A 17,811-nucleotide genomic window follows, 5' to 3' on the forward strand; every position below is an offset into this window, starting at 1 on the left:
AACAGTAATGCTGGGAACAAACTGAATAAAATGTATCGTTAGTACAGCCGATGTACGATATATCGTCCCGACCATAGATCTGTGAACTATCACAGATATATTTCATCGGCTGCACTGCAGATGCGATATATCGCTCACAGCTACCTATCTATACACATGACCCAATGACTGGCCACAGAAACCAGTGAAAATTACATCACAACTGCTTCTTCTGGCCAGACATATAGTACAGCCGATTGGCAAGTGTGTATGCACAATGGGCCTGATTCAGACCCACTCGCAAGCGGCTGTCCGCTCGCAAGTGGGTCGATGTTGTGCTCTGCGCATGCGCACGACGGCGGGAGCTCCGTCGTGCGCATGCGCCAGACGCGACGAGCGAAGGACTTTCCTTCACTCGTTGTGTCTGATCAAAGGGGGCGTGCTGTCGATGTTGATTGACAGCACGCCCCCTTTGGTGGGCGTGCCAGGGGCGTGCCTCCCTGACGGGGGCGTTCCCACGGGAACGCCTCCCGTCAGAAGCCGGCCCACTGACATCACTAGTGATGTCAGTGGGAGTGATTTTGGCTCTGATAGAGCCAAAATCACTCCAGGGCTTGCGGTTGAAAACCTCAACCGCAGGCTCCGGCTCGCAGTTTCGATGGTCGCGATGGTCACGACCATCGCGGCCATCAAACTGCACGCTCGTATAGGCTGTGGGTGGTGACCCACAGCTATACGAGCGTCCAGGAGGACGCTCCATTTTTTTGGAGGGCGGCCCTCATTCAGAGCGTGCGCTCTGCTCAGAGCGTACGGCTCTGAATGAGGGCCTATATCTTTTGTGCATATCCCTTACCAAATCGTTAGATCGGTCGGTCAGATGGCTGATTCGTTGTTGCAGTGTTTATCCCCGCATTAGTCTTCACTGCTTGTGATCTGTTTTCTGCTGAATATTTAGGTATCCTTTGTATTAAAAAAGGATTTCAGAAAGAATCTGCCTCCAAGAAAAGTTCAAATAACTTATAGCCTAATAGGAGAGCCTTGTGTCACTGAGGACCTCTTTGCTAAGCAAAGTGCAAAATCCCAAATCAGTTTGGTATAGAAAACAGATGTGCCAATTTAGATTCTTCAGGTGTTTTCAAAGATTTGTCTAGTAATTAATTTTAGGAAATTGAAGAAGCACCCAATCTGGATAGTGTTGAAATCTTGCTTGAACATACTGTATATATGCTTCATTCAGCCATGTCAGCTCAAACACCATTTTGAGGAGTGCAATTGTAAAAATACAGTATTCTTGATACATAAAGTGGTAATAGATTGAATCCCTAAGGAATATGTGCACGGGTGGAAAAGCATCAGTATAATGTTAAAGGAGTACAACATCTAGTGTTTATAAGATTGCGATCAGGGCCCTATTTGTCTGTTATTATCCAGTCTTGTTTTATTACTGTTGTGTTTCCAATTATAAAGCTCAATGGAATATGCTGGCACAATATAAGTAATTTGTTAATCTGAATAATAAGCAATAAAGTGTGTGCCTGTCTGTCCTTTATGCATGGTCATAGTTTTGTACCTAGCTCCATCAAATTTGGCATGGTAGTGTAGTTTGACCAGTATTAGGTTTTACCTAGGTTTGAACGTCAAGGTTCCTCCTGCTTAGTGTCTGGCTTCATACACACACTGTCACACTCGCATTTCTTCCAAAGTGCTTCACTCACTGTATCATTTTACAGCACCTGACTCGGGGGTCTTAGAGTGCCTGGCAGGCTCAAAAGCAACTCAGCACTCGATACATTCAGACTGTGGCAAACAGTATAATCAATCCACAATCTTTGATTCTGGCAAAACTTTAGCATACGGATATAATAAACGGGGGGAGATGGATCGCAGCCACACAGAGTCGCTGCGAGCGGGCCCTCTTCTGTCTGGGAAAGGGACTCGATTCCCAGCATTCCCCCACTGATGGCAGCCCTGCCAGACATTATGGTCTTCAATGTTGGTCTGTAGAATGATTTCAGGGTGTGAATCAGCTGCGGACGCAGTGATGGGGATCACGCAGATTCTCAATTATTGGGAATCTGCACTTGACCTCTACTGCGCATGTTCAGTACGGGTCTGCAATTCAGCATGCAGTCTGGCAGCAGACTTTCAGTAATTGGGCAGGGAGGGGGCAGCGACAGCCTCCGTTTCATAAAATGGAGGAGTGCCGCCGTCGTTAGGGGGAAGTCAAGAGGCAAGGATCTCTGTCTGCTGACTGAGATTTCCTGGCCTCTTTTACTCATCTGCGGCGGCCAGCTTGTGTGACCCCCATGGTCACTCAGCCGGCCGATTAAATTGCAGAAGATCCAATGCTGTGTCCTTGGACGCAGCTCTGATCAGTAATGCATGCAGGAGGCGTAACTCCTCCTACTACATTACCATATTACAGCTTGTGTTAGCAGCTGCTATAGCATATTCTACGTGATGATTGCATAGTGTGTACAGCAGAAAAGATTAATTGGATACAATGCTCTGACACAATCTATTGTGGTTTTGTTCTGAAGATTGTATAGTGTGTACGTTCTGTATCGTGTGGTATGGGATGAAGGGAAATTGGAAAGACCATTGTGTCTTTTGTACGTCGCTCTGATGTGTACCTAGGGAGGGAGGTTTGTTTTTTTTCTTTGGTTCTGTGGGATTGTTTGTTATAAATTCGTAATGAAGGTGTGAATACCTTCTGTTACAAGGAGGTCCTTGCTGCATTATTTATTGTGCAGAATTCTGAGGCTTCTTTAAATACCTCTTACTGTAACATTAATGTATGCACTGTTGAATATATCAGCTAAATTGAAGTCCGCCATTTTATTTTGCCAAGACCAGTGATCGCGGTGAGCGAAATAAACTGTGGGTCCCAGGGACCCCTCACTTTAAAAAATTGGGCTCCTAATCCACTGTTTCTGGGTCCAGTCACATATTATGGGAGGTGAGGACAGACAGCAGTTTTGACAGTGCTGGGGGGGGGGGGCAAGGAGGGGGCTAGGGGCAGGCAGTGCTTTGGGTAGGGAGGAGGGCAAGGGTAGAAAGCAGCTGGCACAGTACTGGGGGGCAAGTAGGGAGTTAGGGGCAGGCAGTTCTAGGGGCAGTGTTTTATATGAACTAGTGGCCTCAATGTTATCCTACTCATCTATATTTTATTTTATTTTTTCTTGGTTTTTTTTGTGCCTTTTTTCTGTATTATTTTTATTTTGGGTGTCATTCCTTTATGTATTGTTATCATGTCATTGTCCTATGTATTCCTTAAGGGTAAAGTACCATCAGTAAGTTTAAACTAGAGCCCTACTGGAATTTTTTGTCGATCTATCTAGCCTAGATTTATTATATAATATGCAAATTGTAGTTTGTTAAAGTGAAATTTGAATACTTTTGGTCCCTTACTTCTTCTGAACCTTGCATTTCAAGGTGAAAAACACAGAAGCTAGAGGTCCCCATACTGTGATATGGAATACCCAACACCTTTATTGAATACACTCCAAGGTGGAGTGCACGCTGTTGCCCTGCGTGATGATGCACTTTGTGTGGTCAAGCTAACCAGTGGTCCATCAAGTGGCATCTAAAAGCAGCTGTTAGTAAGTAAGACAGTAATAGCAACTGTTATCGATTGTTTATGGTATATATACCTGGGACAATAGCCTGATGTCGGTGTCCTGAGAAAAATCCACTGCGCTGGACCAAAAACAGCAACTTTATCCATATTGCCTTGGTAGTGAGTGCCCTCTGCAGTTTCATTATAGTCAAATGATTGGCCGGGAAGATGCCGCGCCATGATTGGCCGGGGAAAGGCTGCGCCGTGATTGGCCGGGTAGAGTCTGCACGAGATTGGCCGGGGAGACGCCGCCGTGCTGGTATTGTGCAGAGAGACACCGTCGCGCTGGGATTCGCCAGCACGTCCTGCAGGACACGATGAGATTTAAAAAGTGGGTCCCCAGTTTTCTGTATTTTGCGAACCCTGAAGACTATGCTATTTGAGGTGGTCAGAAGTGTCTTTCTTTTGTGTTGCTAGTGAATTTGACATGTTATAGCACCACAACTGTATACAGTTTAATGCGATAAGTACTCATCACCTTGTCATGTATATTATGTGGTCAGAACACCAAAGGACATTCATTCACAAGTCATAAGAAAACAGCTGCAGATTTTTAGTCGCCCTCCCCACCATTCCATTGAACGGTAGTACAGGTGTTACTATCATTACAGTAAATGAACAGAAGGCAGACCTGAAGCTATCCTTATGCCCGGTACACACTAGGTAAACGGGTGTTTGGTCGACCCGTTGGCCTATCTGTTGATTGGTAAGTGCATATATACTTGCCAGTCATCTGACCGATATACCAGGCTTGACGTCACAACAGGAAGGGAATTTGAATTTGCCCACCCAGCTCAGATCACCGGTGGTTCCTGCAGCATGTGTACGAGCAATCAGCATGTCACCCATACACACCAGTAGATGACCAAAATATCATCCATTTGATGTCCTGCAGGGCCGTTATGATATGTCTGTGAACAACGTAGTTCAGACATATCGGGTGTACTATAGATATATTGGCCGTTAAATGGAATTGAATTAGTTTTAAAGTGTCCTGGCACTGCCCTCACTGCCTGTCTTTAAAATACATAAGTGCAGCGATGGACAAGAAAACAATTTGTTAGGATTGTCCTACTGAATCTGATAAGTTGCATACTGGTTTAGCCCAAAAAAATTGATTTTCCTGCTGTGTGCAAGTGACAAGTCCACTTTAAACACAGCATCAATATATCACAGAAACCTTGTGAGGCCAGGATCTCAGTCGGCTGACTGAGATTCCTATGCTCTTATGTGCATCTGCGTTGGGTGCCTTGAGTGATCCCATGGGTCACTTAGCTGGCTAAATGAATCGCAGATTATCCACTGCTGCATCCTAGGACGCAGCTTGGATTAGTAATGAATGCAGGGGCATGACGTCTACTTCTGCATTACCATATTAATGCTATTGCAGCTGCTACTATGTACTGTAGGAGAATAGCGAAGAACAATGCTGCTTAAAAGGTAAAACAAAAAGGGTAATTGCTGCTTTAAGCAGGCAATCTGTGGCAACTTATGGCGTGTATCCACTAGACGAGAAAAAATAGCGATTATGACATTATCATTCAACCGCTCATTAAACGTGCAGAAAAATGTCGACAACGACCAGCGATGCACTTTCCCGCTGGTCGTTATTGGCATTGCTCATCGCCTGAACATGATGGTCAACCTGACGATATCGTCATGGTTGAGCATGTTCGGGAATGAGGGAGGGTGTCTGCACTGAACGACATATCGTTCAGTGTGGGCAAGGCACAGTATAATGAATGACTGTACGCTAACTATATCGTTATCGTTCAGTCCTTCATTGTCAGCAAGTGGATACGTGCCTTAACACTTCCAGCAGGTTCTTTGAAACTGTAAGGTACACACCTAAAGATTTTCTGTCCAACCATCCAACTAGTTGATTGGTTGGAATAAAAATCTTGTAAGGTATGAAAGCAAATAACAATCATCAATTTGCTCCCTAACGCCAGAAAATGGACAAAAAAAAATCAAACATTTAACAAACTTGTCTAACGACCATTTTCATCTGTTTTCTGGCATTTAGGAGCAAATTGCTGATCATTATTTACTCACATACATTACTAAATATTCATTCCAACCAATCAACTAGTTGGATGGTTGGACAGAAAATCTTTAGGTGTGTATACAGCTTTAAATGTAGCAAATAGGTTGGTGCTACCAGAGGCAACAAAGTAACACCCCTGTCCTCTCAGTGGAACTACAGGGGTTCTACCCATCAATCAGAGGAGTGGCTGTGAGGAACGCCTGGCAGTATACATCAGCAGGTTTCAGTACCAGGTGAATAGAATGGTTCCCAAGGGCAGGATCACTGATGTTTTACTTATTTCTACTGGATTTATTTGAGTGCTTTAATATGCTTCCAGTTTATTTAAACAATAATTATTACAAACATGGTAGGAAATTTAATCAACTCTGAAACCAAAAGTTGTTTGTATCTTTTTGCTTTGTGCTTTCAGTAGTACTTTGCAAAATGACTGCGCAGCACTCTGCAGTTCGCATAGATGCACATGAAGATTAATTTGTCATCTTTCCCATCTCCCCCTGGATGTACCATTACTTTCTGTAACTTAGCATGCCCAAATCTGAGCTCCTTATCTTTCCCCTTGCTGTTTTCACTATCCCTCCCCATATCTTGCTTTCCCCTGTTCCCCATGCCGTGGTGTGTAATTATCAACTTCCACATGCAGTTCCTTTCATAGTCCTGCCGCCTCCACCGAAATGTTGCCAAAATATGCCCGTTCTACACTAAGGATGTAACATAATCTTTGGTCCACATGCTCATTATTTCCCACCTTGACTACTGTAACCTCCTCCTCACTGACCTTTTCCTTTCCCTCTTCATTCCATCATGAATGCTGCTGCTATAATCATTCTCTCCCGCTGCACCACTCTATGAATCCTGTCAATAAATATCAATCCCCTCCAGAATTTATTTAAATAGTCTCACTTTCATTTAACAAAGCACTCACCAGCTCTTTCCCTCTTACATCTGACTTTATCTCTTACACCCCAGCTCGAATACTCCTACTTATGTGTATGATCTTTTCTCTTTTCCCCTCTACTATTCTCCTTCCATTCTCCACACAATTTCTTGTACTGTTCTCCACCTACGGAACTCTTTGCCTAAGCCTACCAGACACATCTCAAACTCCATTCCTTCAAACACTACTACCCTATATCCTCATATCGATTCCCTCTACTTCCTTTGTCCAGCACATCCACTGTCTCTCATTACCCTCTCACCCTAGGGGATGCAGTCAATAGGTCAACATTAACAATGTCAACACCACAATGTTGACAGTTATGATGTCGACAACGTTAAAACTATTATCTTTTATATGGCACCACAAGTGTTCCGCAGCGCCTTACAGAGTACATAAACTAATAAGTGAACAAGAAACGAGTAGCTTACAGTACATTACAGTACTTATACATGGTTTATATACATTGCTGCAATAGCGATTAAAATGCGCAATAAGCAGCTGGAAGTTGGCAGTCAAGTGTTAGGTGCCCTTGTAGGGATTAAGGAGAAGCACATGAGGGAAGAGTTTCCTGCTCGTGAGAGCTTACATTCTAAAGGGGAGGGGCAGACAGACAGGCGTGACACAGATGGGGTAGATTGTTAACATGATGCCTGTCATCATTTTTGACTCGTCAGCATGTGGAGATTAGGGTTAAACTGTGGGATGGGAGGGTTAGGCTATTGGGGGGGGGGGGGGGGGTTAGGCACTAGAGGGGAGCCTTAGGAGTAGGGATAGGGCTAGTGTACTCACCGGAACACCGCTCCATCTAATGACTCAGACGGAACTGACAGCGCATGACTGCCGAATTCCGGAAGGCGCTGTTGGAACCGCTGATGCCATCGTTAGCAGGTAAATCACCCATGCGGTAACAAGGTAGATGTTGATATTTCATCAGTGTCTCCATGATGAATGTCAACACTATGAATGTCAACTAACATACCACACCCCACCCTAAAATATAAGAGATCTCCTACCTTATGTGCTTCCTCTCTCTCTACTTCATATATCCCTGTTATGTCAATTGTATCCTGACCCACATGGAACTCATACCTTCATCTTTGCTATTTGTATGTGCTCCTGTATAAATAATTTTTTTTTAATTGTACCTTACGTTGCTCTCATTCATTATAGTATTAGTCATGTATGTGCTACCATGTTTACTTATATTTTTATCTGTTATATTCGTGTATGTTATATCTGTGTGATGATGAATTGTGTGGTGGGTTCGAAGGCGCCGATGTTCACCTGCAGCCTACATTTTCATTTGCCATAAAATCACAGTGGAGGGGGCTAGTGGTCACCACTGCTAAAATTATTTAAAGCTTAAACTATACAATCTATAGATTGTATGTTCTTACGAACAGGACCCTCTTCCCTCTTGTATTCCTCCTTACCATCACCATCATCTCTTGCCACTTGGTATTCTGTTTGCAATCAGTGGTTTAACTCTGGGTACAGGTTAGACAGCGCTGGTTTTATAGTTGTGGGGCCAAATTCAATTAGCAATGAGCTGCAGACAGCATTTTTCTGCCTATTACAGAAGGCAGATTTTGGTCGCACCTCCAGCATCTGCTTTTTGTAGTTAGCGCAGTTCTGCTCATAATTGATTCTGTCCCATAGTTGTTGTTGTTATTATTATTATCCTTTATATGGCGCCACAAGGGTTCCACAGCGCCTTATAGTACATAAAGTACAGAAACAGTTGAACTGAACAAGAAAACAGTTACATACAGTGCAAGACAAGTACATGGTATATAAACAGTGCTGCAACAGTAGCAGGTTGGCAAAGTCAAGGGTTAGGTGCTGTTGTAAGGAGTATAGAGTAGATAACAATATAAGTAAAGGAAGGAAAAGCACATGAGGGAAGAGGGCCCTGCTCGTGAGCGCTTACATTCTAAAGGGGAGCGGCAGACAGACAGAGGTGACAGATGGGGTAGACAGTGAGCATGGGACAGAGGGTTAGGATGACAGATGGGTGGATTCCTATTTTACAGTATATGAGGAAGTCATTTGGATTAAGATTTACACCACTGGCATTCTACTTTACGTGACAGTATTTGTAGGTGCTGTGGACAGCCATGGTGGTTGTTTCAGTTTATGTGACGTTTGATGGGTAGCTGAAGCCACTTCATCAAGGGCTATTTAAAGAGTTTGGTTAAGGTGTGAAGCAGCAGTCTCAGGTAATTGTAGAAATTGGTGAAAGTAGTTGTTGTAAAGAGATGTTCAGTTGTAAAATAAGTTGTGATCGAGTGTGGATTCCATAAGGCACATTTATTGATTTGGAGGGTGATGGGGGACACGTGAGGTTTGCAGGATATTTGTTCCATAGTAAATCCGCTGTATGTGTGTGGGGCCTGGATTTGGTGATATGTCACTAGCTAATAAAAGCAGGAGCATAGAAATGTAGATATAGTTGTAGGAGGTGTGTAAAAGTCTTTTATAGTGACACAATGAGGTTGTAATAGTCGATGTATAATGAAAAGAATGCTCATTCGTTTTTAGAGGAGGTGAGTGAATCAATATGGCTACAATGAGCACAGAGAGGTGAGATGCAGGGAGAGTTAAGGATGTTATATCCTTAGAGTATTTTGATGGAAAGAAATGTGTAGTACATGGTGAGGTTTAGGTTAGTTACTTTTAGACAAATTTTAAAGAAATCAGTTTTTGAATCTGAAATTACCTTAGATCAGTGGTTCCCAAACTTTTTTGAACCACGGCGCCCTCGAGTATCAGCATTGTTTTCAGGGCACACCTAAGCCAATAGTTTGTTATTGAGAAATTCAGAAAGAAATGTGTGAAGTTAATTTCCCTTACCTGTCATCCTTAAGTTCAGTTATGAGGTGGTGGACAAGTTTGCGCTTCTGTTTGTCCACATATTTATGTTGTAGTTATTGACTGCTGTGTCCAGTTTTATTTGTACTATACTTTGTATGTACATTGGGCCTGATTCAGACCCGCTCGCAAGCGGCCTGATGCTTTGCGAAAGCGCATGCGCACGCTTCGTTCTGCACGTGCGTGAACTACTCTGTGCGATCGCAGCTCGCTCGCCCTGCAAAGACAGCCCAGTGACAGGAGAGGCCGTTTGAGGGTGGTAACAGGGGCAGGACACTAATATCGGGGGTGTGGAGGTGCAAACACAGGCGTGCCTCGGTTTTTCAACGCCGTTTTTAAGGTATGGATAATTAACAGACAGCGTCATAGTACACGTCACTTGCCTGTGGTTTACACTGAAGTCCTCGTAGTGTTTGTGGCAGGGTAAGGCAATAACAAGTGCTGCGATCGCTACCGATGGTGCTCGATGTACCAATGTTTTAATACACTTTCTGGAGATGACGTGCGCTAGTGGGCGTCTCAACATACGCTAGTGGGTGTCGCATACACAGAGCGATCACTCGCACAGCCAAAGTGGGTGTGCCTATGCTTTGGCGAGCGATCGCTTCCCATGCCGTCACTTTGACAAATTTGCATGCGGTGGATGCGAGCGGGTCTGAATGAGGTCCATTGTACGGTGTTGCGGACCCTTCGTGGCACCTTTTTAGGAATAACAGTTAATGATACATTGAAAATACCGTACAGACTTTTATTTCAAGCATGCTTACTTTCCCAACTCCTCTAGTAGAATTGACATGTTTTAACAATTTGCTGGAGCTTCAACCTGCAAGTTAAAGCAGAACTTTTACATCTTCCAAATGGAGTTCGGTGTACAGAATTAAGATAAAAAAGTAGGCTTCTTTACATGTTGCCGGATTATTGCAGTGCATTCTGGGTATTTTGTGGCCATTAATGGGTTACTCTGCTGACTGGCAGCCTATAAGGTTAGATTTAATGAGGGGTCATAAATGTGTGGAATTTCATGAAGATAAATTAACAGCTGTTTGTTATCCTTGGCATTTGCTTATAATAAAACTGTCCTGTTTGAAAGTTTGGCTCTCTCCAGAGGGGGTATATACAGTAGCTGTGACATCATCTGGCCGATGGAGATTAATGGAGGATATAAACAGTCATAGTGTACAATTTCAGGTGTCTGCTAATAGAGGGCAATAATGTGCTCACTTAACAGCAGCCAGGCCTGGAAGACGTCCATTTATCTTACTAATCGTGTCATTAGCTCAGCAGAACTACAGTATACCATGGCAGGCATTAAGTGTCTGGGCCTGTGGTTAATCAGACAGAAGAATAGACCAGTCCCTACGTTGCTACTCTGTTGATACTTTTTATATTTCATCAGAGGTTCTTCACCTTGCAGCTGTCAAGCCCAGAGGTTAAGTTTAGAATAGTGATATTTCATATACAGATGTGTCCTTGCTCATCTAGCCTCAATACGCCATGCAGCGCGATATGCCTGGTGTGAAACTCTGCTAGCGTCGGGCGTCTTTTTTTTTATTATTATTATTTTTTTCCCGAAAATACATTTTATTCACAATGTGATGTAACTAGGACGCACCAGGAGACTCTGCTGATTAATTTGATATGCTGATTAATTTAATATGTGACACTTTCATATCTCTGTTCGGGATAAGTTTAATATGCCAGCGGACGGGATACTTACCGCCCCTGTTGGGATTCTGCACCTTCAGGCTTCCCGACATCGGGATTTGAACTGGTGGCAATTCAGCCGCATGCTATTCATACCCAACCCCTCTCTGTTACTGAGTCTGTAACAGAATTTGGTGTGGAACAAATGTTTCCACTGTCATCCTTCTCAGCTTCTGGATTTTAGATTGAGTTCTGAAGAGTCTAACACGTCTACATATCATCATACAGCTAATGTTTCCCTGGTAGATTTGTTGTCTGCTTTCTAACAATTTTTTTAAATGTAAACTGTGTTACATGCATAAAAAATCCAGTGTGTAAAGTTGCCATTTCTCATTTTCTCTTACAGATCGTGAAGACCAATCCATTCTTTGCACGTAAGTAAACACAAGCGCTTGGAAGACAATTGCATGTTGGCTCTTGATCTGAACCTCCACAACTATAAAAATAGAGTTATGGTATACTGTGCTTTTCTCTTACAGATCGTGAAGACCAATCCATTCTTTGCACGTAAGTAAACACAAGCGCTTGGAAGACAATTGCATGTTGGCTCTTGATCTGAACCTCCACAACTATAAAAATAGAGTTATGGTATACTGTGCTTTCTTTACATGTGGGCAACAATGTTACTGCTTTTCCTACCAACCATGCTAGTTATGCTATACATTATGGTGCACAGGAGTGCAGTGCATTTATTTTTGCTGCAAATAGCCTTTTGTTCTTGATGCTTTTTATTGCTGATGTTTGTATCCTGCATATTTCAACTCTTTTGTTTGCCCAATTTTATGTTTCTATGTTGTAGAACAAAGAGCAGCAGTTTGCAAGGCAAAGTCCTTGGCTCCAACTGGTCGTGCTGTAGATAAATTCGATCTGGTTTGCTTCTATACACCAGAAAAAGAAAAATGTTCCCCCAGCTTCTATACACACATTAATATTGCTTTCATTTTTGTAATGGCAAATGGCCATATGCATGAAGTATGGATGCATTCCTTACAGTTTAGATGTCCATATACTTACCTCATCTCTGTAATTGTGCTAATGTAAAGGCAATTTCTGTAGCTGCATAGCACTGCACCTGGTGCGGAAACCTGCTGTCCAGATCTGTCAGCAGCAGAGACAGTGTGCAAGTCATGTGAGTGGCCAGCGTTTGTCTGCCCCAGCAAGCTCTTGGGCTGATGGGATGAAGCAGATGTGTACTCTGCACCCTTTTTTATGCACATACCAAGCTAGTTAAAAAGCCTAGAAGCAGAACAAATTACATTTTTACTTAACATCCCTTTTAAGTTTAATGCTTATGTGGAATGATCATACTGGTTTTCTTTCTTTGTTCAGTGTTGGCAACTTTGAGCTCTAGTCTTCTACATCTTTCTCAATTGATAAAACCATCCACTGTGAACACTTAACTACTGAATGTTTTTGAGAGTCAAACTCTCTTGACAAGGAAACAACATATCCACATAATATTTATCTGGTTTTGTTAGTAGTGAATATCAGGGCCGTAGCTAGGGTAGTGCGGCCGGTGCCATCTCCCAGGGCACCACATGTCAGGGGGCGCTGTTTGGGCCTGTCAAATTTCTGTTTATTATGATTTTTGCTTGTAACTTGCTCTTATTTCATCCCCAACATCTCCTGGCCTCTCCTATCTCTTCCCTGGCCCTTCCCTATGAAACCATGGCCCTTTTTTGGGTGCATTATGTCCCTTTGAAAAATGAGGGGGGCACCAATGCTCTATCTGGCACAGGGCACCAAAAAGTCTAGTTACGGCTCTGGTGAATATATATGGTTGTGTTTTTATTTATTTTTTATTATTGTTCTTTAACAGAGGTGAATCTGGAGCAGGGAAGACTGAAAACACCAAGAAAGTGATCCAGTATTTGGCTCATGTTGCTTCTTCACATAAGGGAAAGAAGGACCATGCAATTCCTGTGAGTAGTTGGAGGAAGCTCAGTCGCCCTTTTATCTGACCTGCAATTGTTATACAGCCCACATCCACTTGTGTGGCACCATCCTTTTGTAAATAAAATGATAGCCCATCTTGGTGTTATAGTAGAGCAAAATACTAGTAACTAACAACTAGTATTCCCATTTTCATTCTAGTTAAGAAGCAAACCTTTATAATTGAAACAAAGTAAAAAAAAGTGCTAAAGTTCTTTTGATAATAAAATTGCTTGCAGAGTTTGAAGCATTCTAATGCTGGGCATACACAGCCAGATAAAATGTCTGTCAGACCGACAGACATTTTATCTGGCCGGCTGCCAGCCGCAGATGTCGCCGGCATACACTGTGAGAGAAATCTCACAGTGTATAGCCCGACATCCGCGCTCCGCCCCCGGGGGAGGAGACTTTTCTCTGTTCCTTCCGTAGAACACACGAAATGTCTGTCTGTCGGCCTCGCTGGGCATACACTGCCCGATGCTGCTGACAGTTACCGGGTAAATATCACATCGGACGGGCATGCTGGACAATCATGCATGCCCGACCGAGCAATATTTAACCCTCGGTCGCCTGCACACACACTACAATTATCGGGGCGATCTGCCGATATCAGGCGGATCGCCCCGATAATTGTAGCGTATATGGCCAGCATAACAAGTCTGTAGACTGGTGCAGAGACGTGTGTAGCAATCTTCAGATTACTCTCAGGGAATTCTTTGTGAAGACGCCCATTTGATTGTATAAGTAACGTCATCTATAGCTGGCGTTGTCTGTCAGGTACAAGCTCCATAAAGTGACATTTTCCAGAGCTTGATACATTTGGGGAACGTGGCAAATTTTAAAAAATGACAGTTTTCGGGGTTTTGACCACATTTTACCCTTGGTACAACCTGCACGAGGTGAGATGATAGTGTAATACACCGTGAATTTAATTAAAAGAGAGAGAATTTCTCTAATCTATTTTAGTTAAATGGATGTTGTTCCTGCACGCTTTTTGACATATGTCATAATGGATTGTTATTCTCCAGAGACAATATTGAGATGTTAACTGCATCCTACTAATGTGTGTTTTATTTGTTTGCTGCAACAGACGGAATCCCCTAAACCCATCAAACATCAGGCAAGTGGATTTCCTGTAGCCTCTCTGTATTCTCCTCATTTCAGTGTAAATAACTACAGCTTTTGTCTACATGCAGTGGAGGCAGACATTTTGTGGGCTTATCTAGTATTGAGCATATCAATTCACTAGTATCTAGTGGCCTCACACAAGCATGAGTTCCAGGTGAATTGATCAGCTGTCTTTCCATGGCTGCCTGCACTGTAAATAGATAAAGGATTCACCACTGCAGAATCCCTATGGAGGGCTCTCTGATCTATACTCTTCTGTTTGGGAGCTCAGAAGTAGTATATAGGTAGTCCTATTAGCTGAGTAACCATTCCATTGTACAAATTAACAACACAACACCTAAATATGATTGGTGCTGTGGGAGCTGATCCTTTGCACCAACCGTGCTGCTTATTATCATGGCATAGTCTTACAGAAACTTTATAATTATTTCAGTAAGTAGATGGTCGGCTTACCATGCATGAATAACATAATGTGTGTGTATATATATTTGTGTGTGTACACACACACATTTATATATAAACAGCAGGCTTGGCACTCTTCCACATGTGGTGATTGATGGGTGCCCCCCGCTATGAATAAGATAGATGGCAAACAGGCAGCGGCACTCCCACAATGATACCAAGTTGTATCATTGTGGGAGTGCCGCTGCCTCTGTTTGCCGTAAGCCCCTGTGACACCAACTGTCATACATGGAGGAGGTAGCATGATAATCTGGGGCTTTCCTGATAAATCCTGAGCACTCTGAACCAGAAGGGCTACCACTGCAATTTGCAATGCCATGGAATACCTTCTGGTTCACGTTGGTCAAGTGTTCATCCTTCAGCAAATTAATGATCTAAAATATACCTCCAGGCTATGTCAGAATTACCTTCAAGGAAACAAACAAGATGGTAGCTTCAAATCATGGAAATGGCCAGCACAGTCCCCAGACTTAAGGTGGGTACCCACCTTAGCGATCTGTCTGTAGATCAAGTGATATGCAGATATATATGCAGATGATTTCATTCATACACACTGAACAACCATCATCTGCATACCGCAGCGGGTCCCGGGGCGTTTCCCGCCCCCCTCCCTGCGGCTGCCGCTGTGTGTGTACGGGCGGTCTGCAGACATGTCTGTCCATCGGCTGTGCAGCGCAGCCAATGCGTAATGTCTGTGAACGACGCCGTTCACAGACATATCGCTGGTACACACTTGCCGACGTGCAGCAGACATACTGGCCGATTAATTGATCGCCAATATATCTGTCAGTGTGTACCCAGTATTACACTCCATTAAGCTGATTTGGTATGATCTGGACATAAGGTTGAAAGCAAAGCAACCTACAAGTGCAACACATTACCTGCAAAAGTGTTGGGAAGAATTTCTTGGACAATATTTAATTTCCATTGTAGAAAGAATGCCACTAGTGTGTTCGGCAGTTATATCAGCAAAACGTGGCTACTTTGATGTTTACTTGTTCTGCACTTAAATTTATATAGTATAGTAAGACCTTAAATTGAGCAAATTTCAATAAAAACTGGAGTCTAGGGGGTGTTCTAAAACTTGACTGGTAGTGTATGTATATATTATATAATATATATATATATATATATATATATATATACATACATACATATAATATATACATATAATATATATATGTGTGTGTGTGTATATATATATATATATATATATATATATTTACCTTTCCCACAGGAGATTTTTAATTATTACTGTTCCTCTTGCTCTGCAAGCATCTCCTTCTTTTAGTCATCTGATTGGCTATGGTGTGACTGTTGTTATCAGGGTCAGATAAAATGCAAGTCTGTACGATGTGTGTACCCAGCGAATGTGCTATGCATTGGTACTATACAGCGCGCATGCTTAACACACTGCACGATCTGGTGTACGACAATACAATATATTTTATACTGCGTGTAACTATACCGTGTCACTCATTGCATCGTCCCATCTGCTGTGCCGAACAGCAGTTGGGATGATGCGATGAACGACCGTCGCTAACGATAGATCGGACGTACACACTATACTATACTATACGATGTGTACGATATATCTTCTAGTGTGTACCCAGCTACCATAGATACTTTCCATTTTACAGCGGCTTCAGGCACTAGGTACACTTTAGAGGGGGTTAATTTACTTTTTCCCAGCAGCTGCTGATCTCTGCAACTGCTGGGGGGGGGGGGTGTCCTGTTGTGCTGACCAATCAGTAGTGATCAGCAGCACGGCAGTCACTGGGGGAGGATGCAGGGAAGCGGAGGGACCGAAAGGTCCCTCTTGGAGCAGCAGCTGCGGGAAGATTCTCTTCCTGCAGCCGCCCACACGGTTTATCTGACTGGTCGAAATATTGCGACCAGATCAGATAACACACAGCCTGGTTTGGTCTGAAAAATGCGACCATGCCAGGCAAGTGGTTAATGTATTCCCTTTATCAAGGGATCTGGTGTATAGAGGAAAAACCAGCTGCCCCAAGAATGAATTATTATCCTAAATATAAATTATTGTATAATGGTCCTTAACACACAGTAGAGCTGCCATTTTGTGTGCCGAACTAATCTAGTCATAGGAATGTGTTGTGTTAATTTAATGGAAGCCAATAACATCAATACGACATGAAGGTCTTTATATTTCAGTCATACTATGCGTTCCTAGTGAATTGACCAGCTAGAATATCATGAGTTTCGTTGCCTTGTGACCCCATTCAGCTCATGCAATGGCTTTTTATTTTCATTGTACGTAGGTGACAAATACAGATGTGTCCTTATACACTGTTTCTGCAATCACGCCAAACAGCCCTTCACAAGACTGTACTGCTATAGACACTTGTAGATCTGTGTGAGTCTGATTCTGTATACGATGTGCTACAATGCAGCAGCTTTTTGCACGCCAAGTATCCAAGTACAGAATCAGACTAGGGGGAATTCAATTATACACGAAAACTTAACGTCGGAGAAGTTTTGACACAATTTCGTGTTTTGGTGTGTCATTTTTGTGTCTCTTGTCTATGCGTGTTCACGTTTTTCTTATTACAAAAGATGCAAAAACTGCGCCTGGTGAAAACAGCCAAAAGCTCAGCACATATTGGGGAAATCAGCCTGTACCCCATAAAAAGCCTAACTGACATAGGAAATCAATATAGAAGTGTACTAATGGACCTAATTAAAGTATTTAGGGTTTTTTAATTGTGTCAAATGGCTGTTATGCATATTTGTATAAGTGTGGAAAAATTATAAAAAGCTATGTTTTTTGGAGAAAATAAATGCTGCAGTTAAATTGGGGGGGGGGGGGGTACATTAAAATGTGCGCAAGTATATTTTTGTCTTAAAAGACGAAACTTAAAAAAAAAAAAAAATTAAAATACACCTGCTGCTGCCACCTGCAATGTTTAAAACACCTGTTCAATCCATACAGACCCCCAAAATACCTCACCTAGTACTTTAAACTCTTTTTCCAACATTTTTTACATTTTGACCCAAAAAATGGCATGTCATTATTAGTGGAAATTAAGTTGCATAAAGAAATAATTTTTGCCTAATTAGTCATATGGGGGGTGTCCAAAAGGTTCTGAACCAAGTCCCCTCATTTTT

At 42.7% G+C, this 17,811-nt stretch overlaps 1 protein-coding gene across 3 annotated transcripts in view; it reads left to right on the plus strand.

The window, feature by feature from the left end:
* The window catches only part of MYH10 (myosin heavy chain 10), a 190,638-nt gene that overhangs the window by 87,510 nt on the left and 85,317 nt on the right, over positions 1–17,811 (plus strand). For 2 of the 3 annotated variants that reach the window (XM_088468837.1, XM_088468841.1), the window contains exons 4-6: positions 11,640–11,667; positions 12,980–13,082; positions 14,183–14,212. In XM_088468837.1, coding sequence (XP_088324963.1) covers positions 11,640–11,667; positions 12,980–13,082; positions 14,183–14,212 — 161 coding nt within the window. The remainder of the gene's footprint in view (positions 1–11,639; positions 11,668–12,979; positions 13,083–14,182; positions 14,213–17,811) is intronic. The other variant, XM_088468846.1, reaches the window with a different exon arrangement.

The sequence above is a fragment of the Taudactylus pleione genome, unplaced genomic scaffold (assembly GCF_031769625.1).
Source record: "Taudactylus pleione unplaced genomic scaffold, aTauple2 ptg000012l, whole genome shotgun sequence".
Taxonomy (NCBI): Eukaryota; Metazoa; Chordata; class Amphibia; order Anura; family Myobatrachidae; genus Taudactylus; species Taudactylus pleione.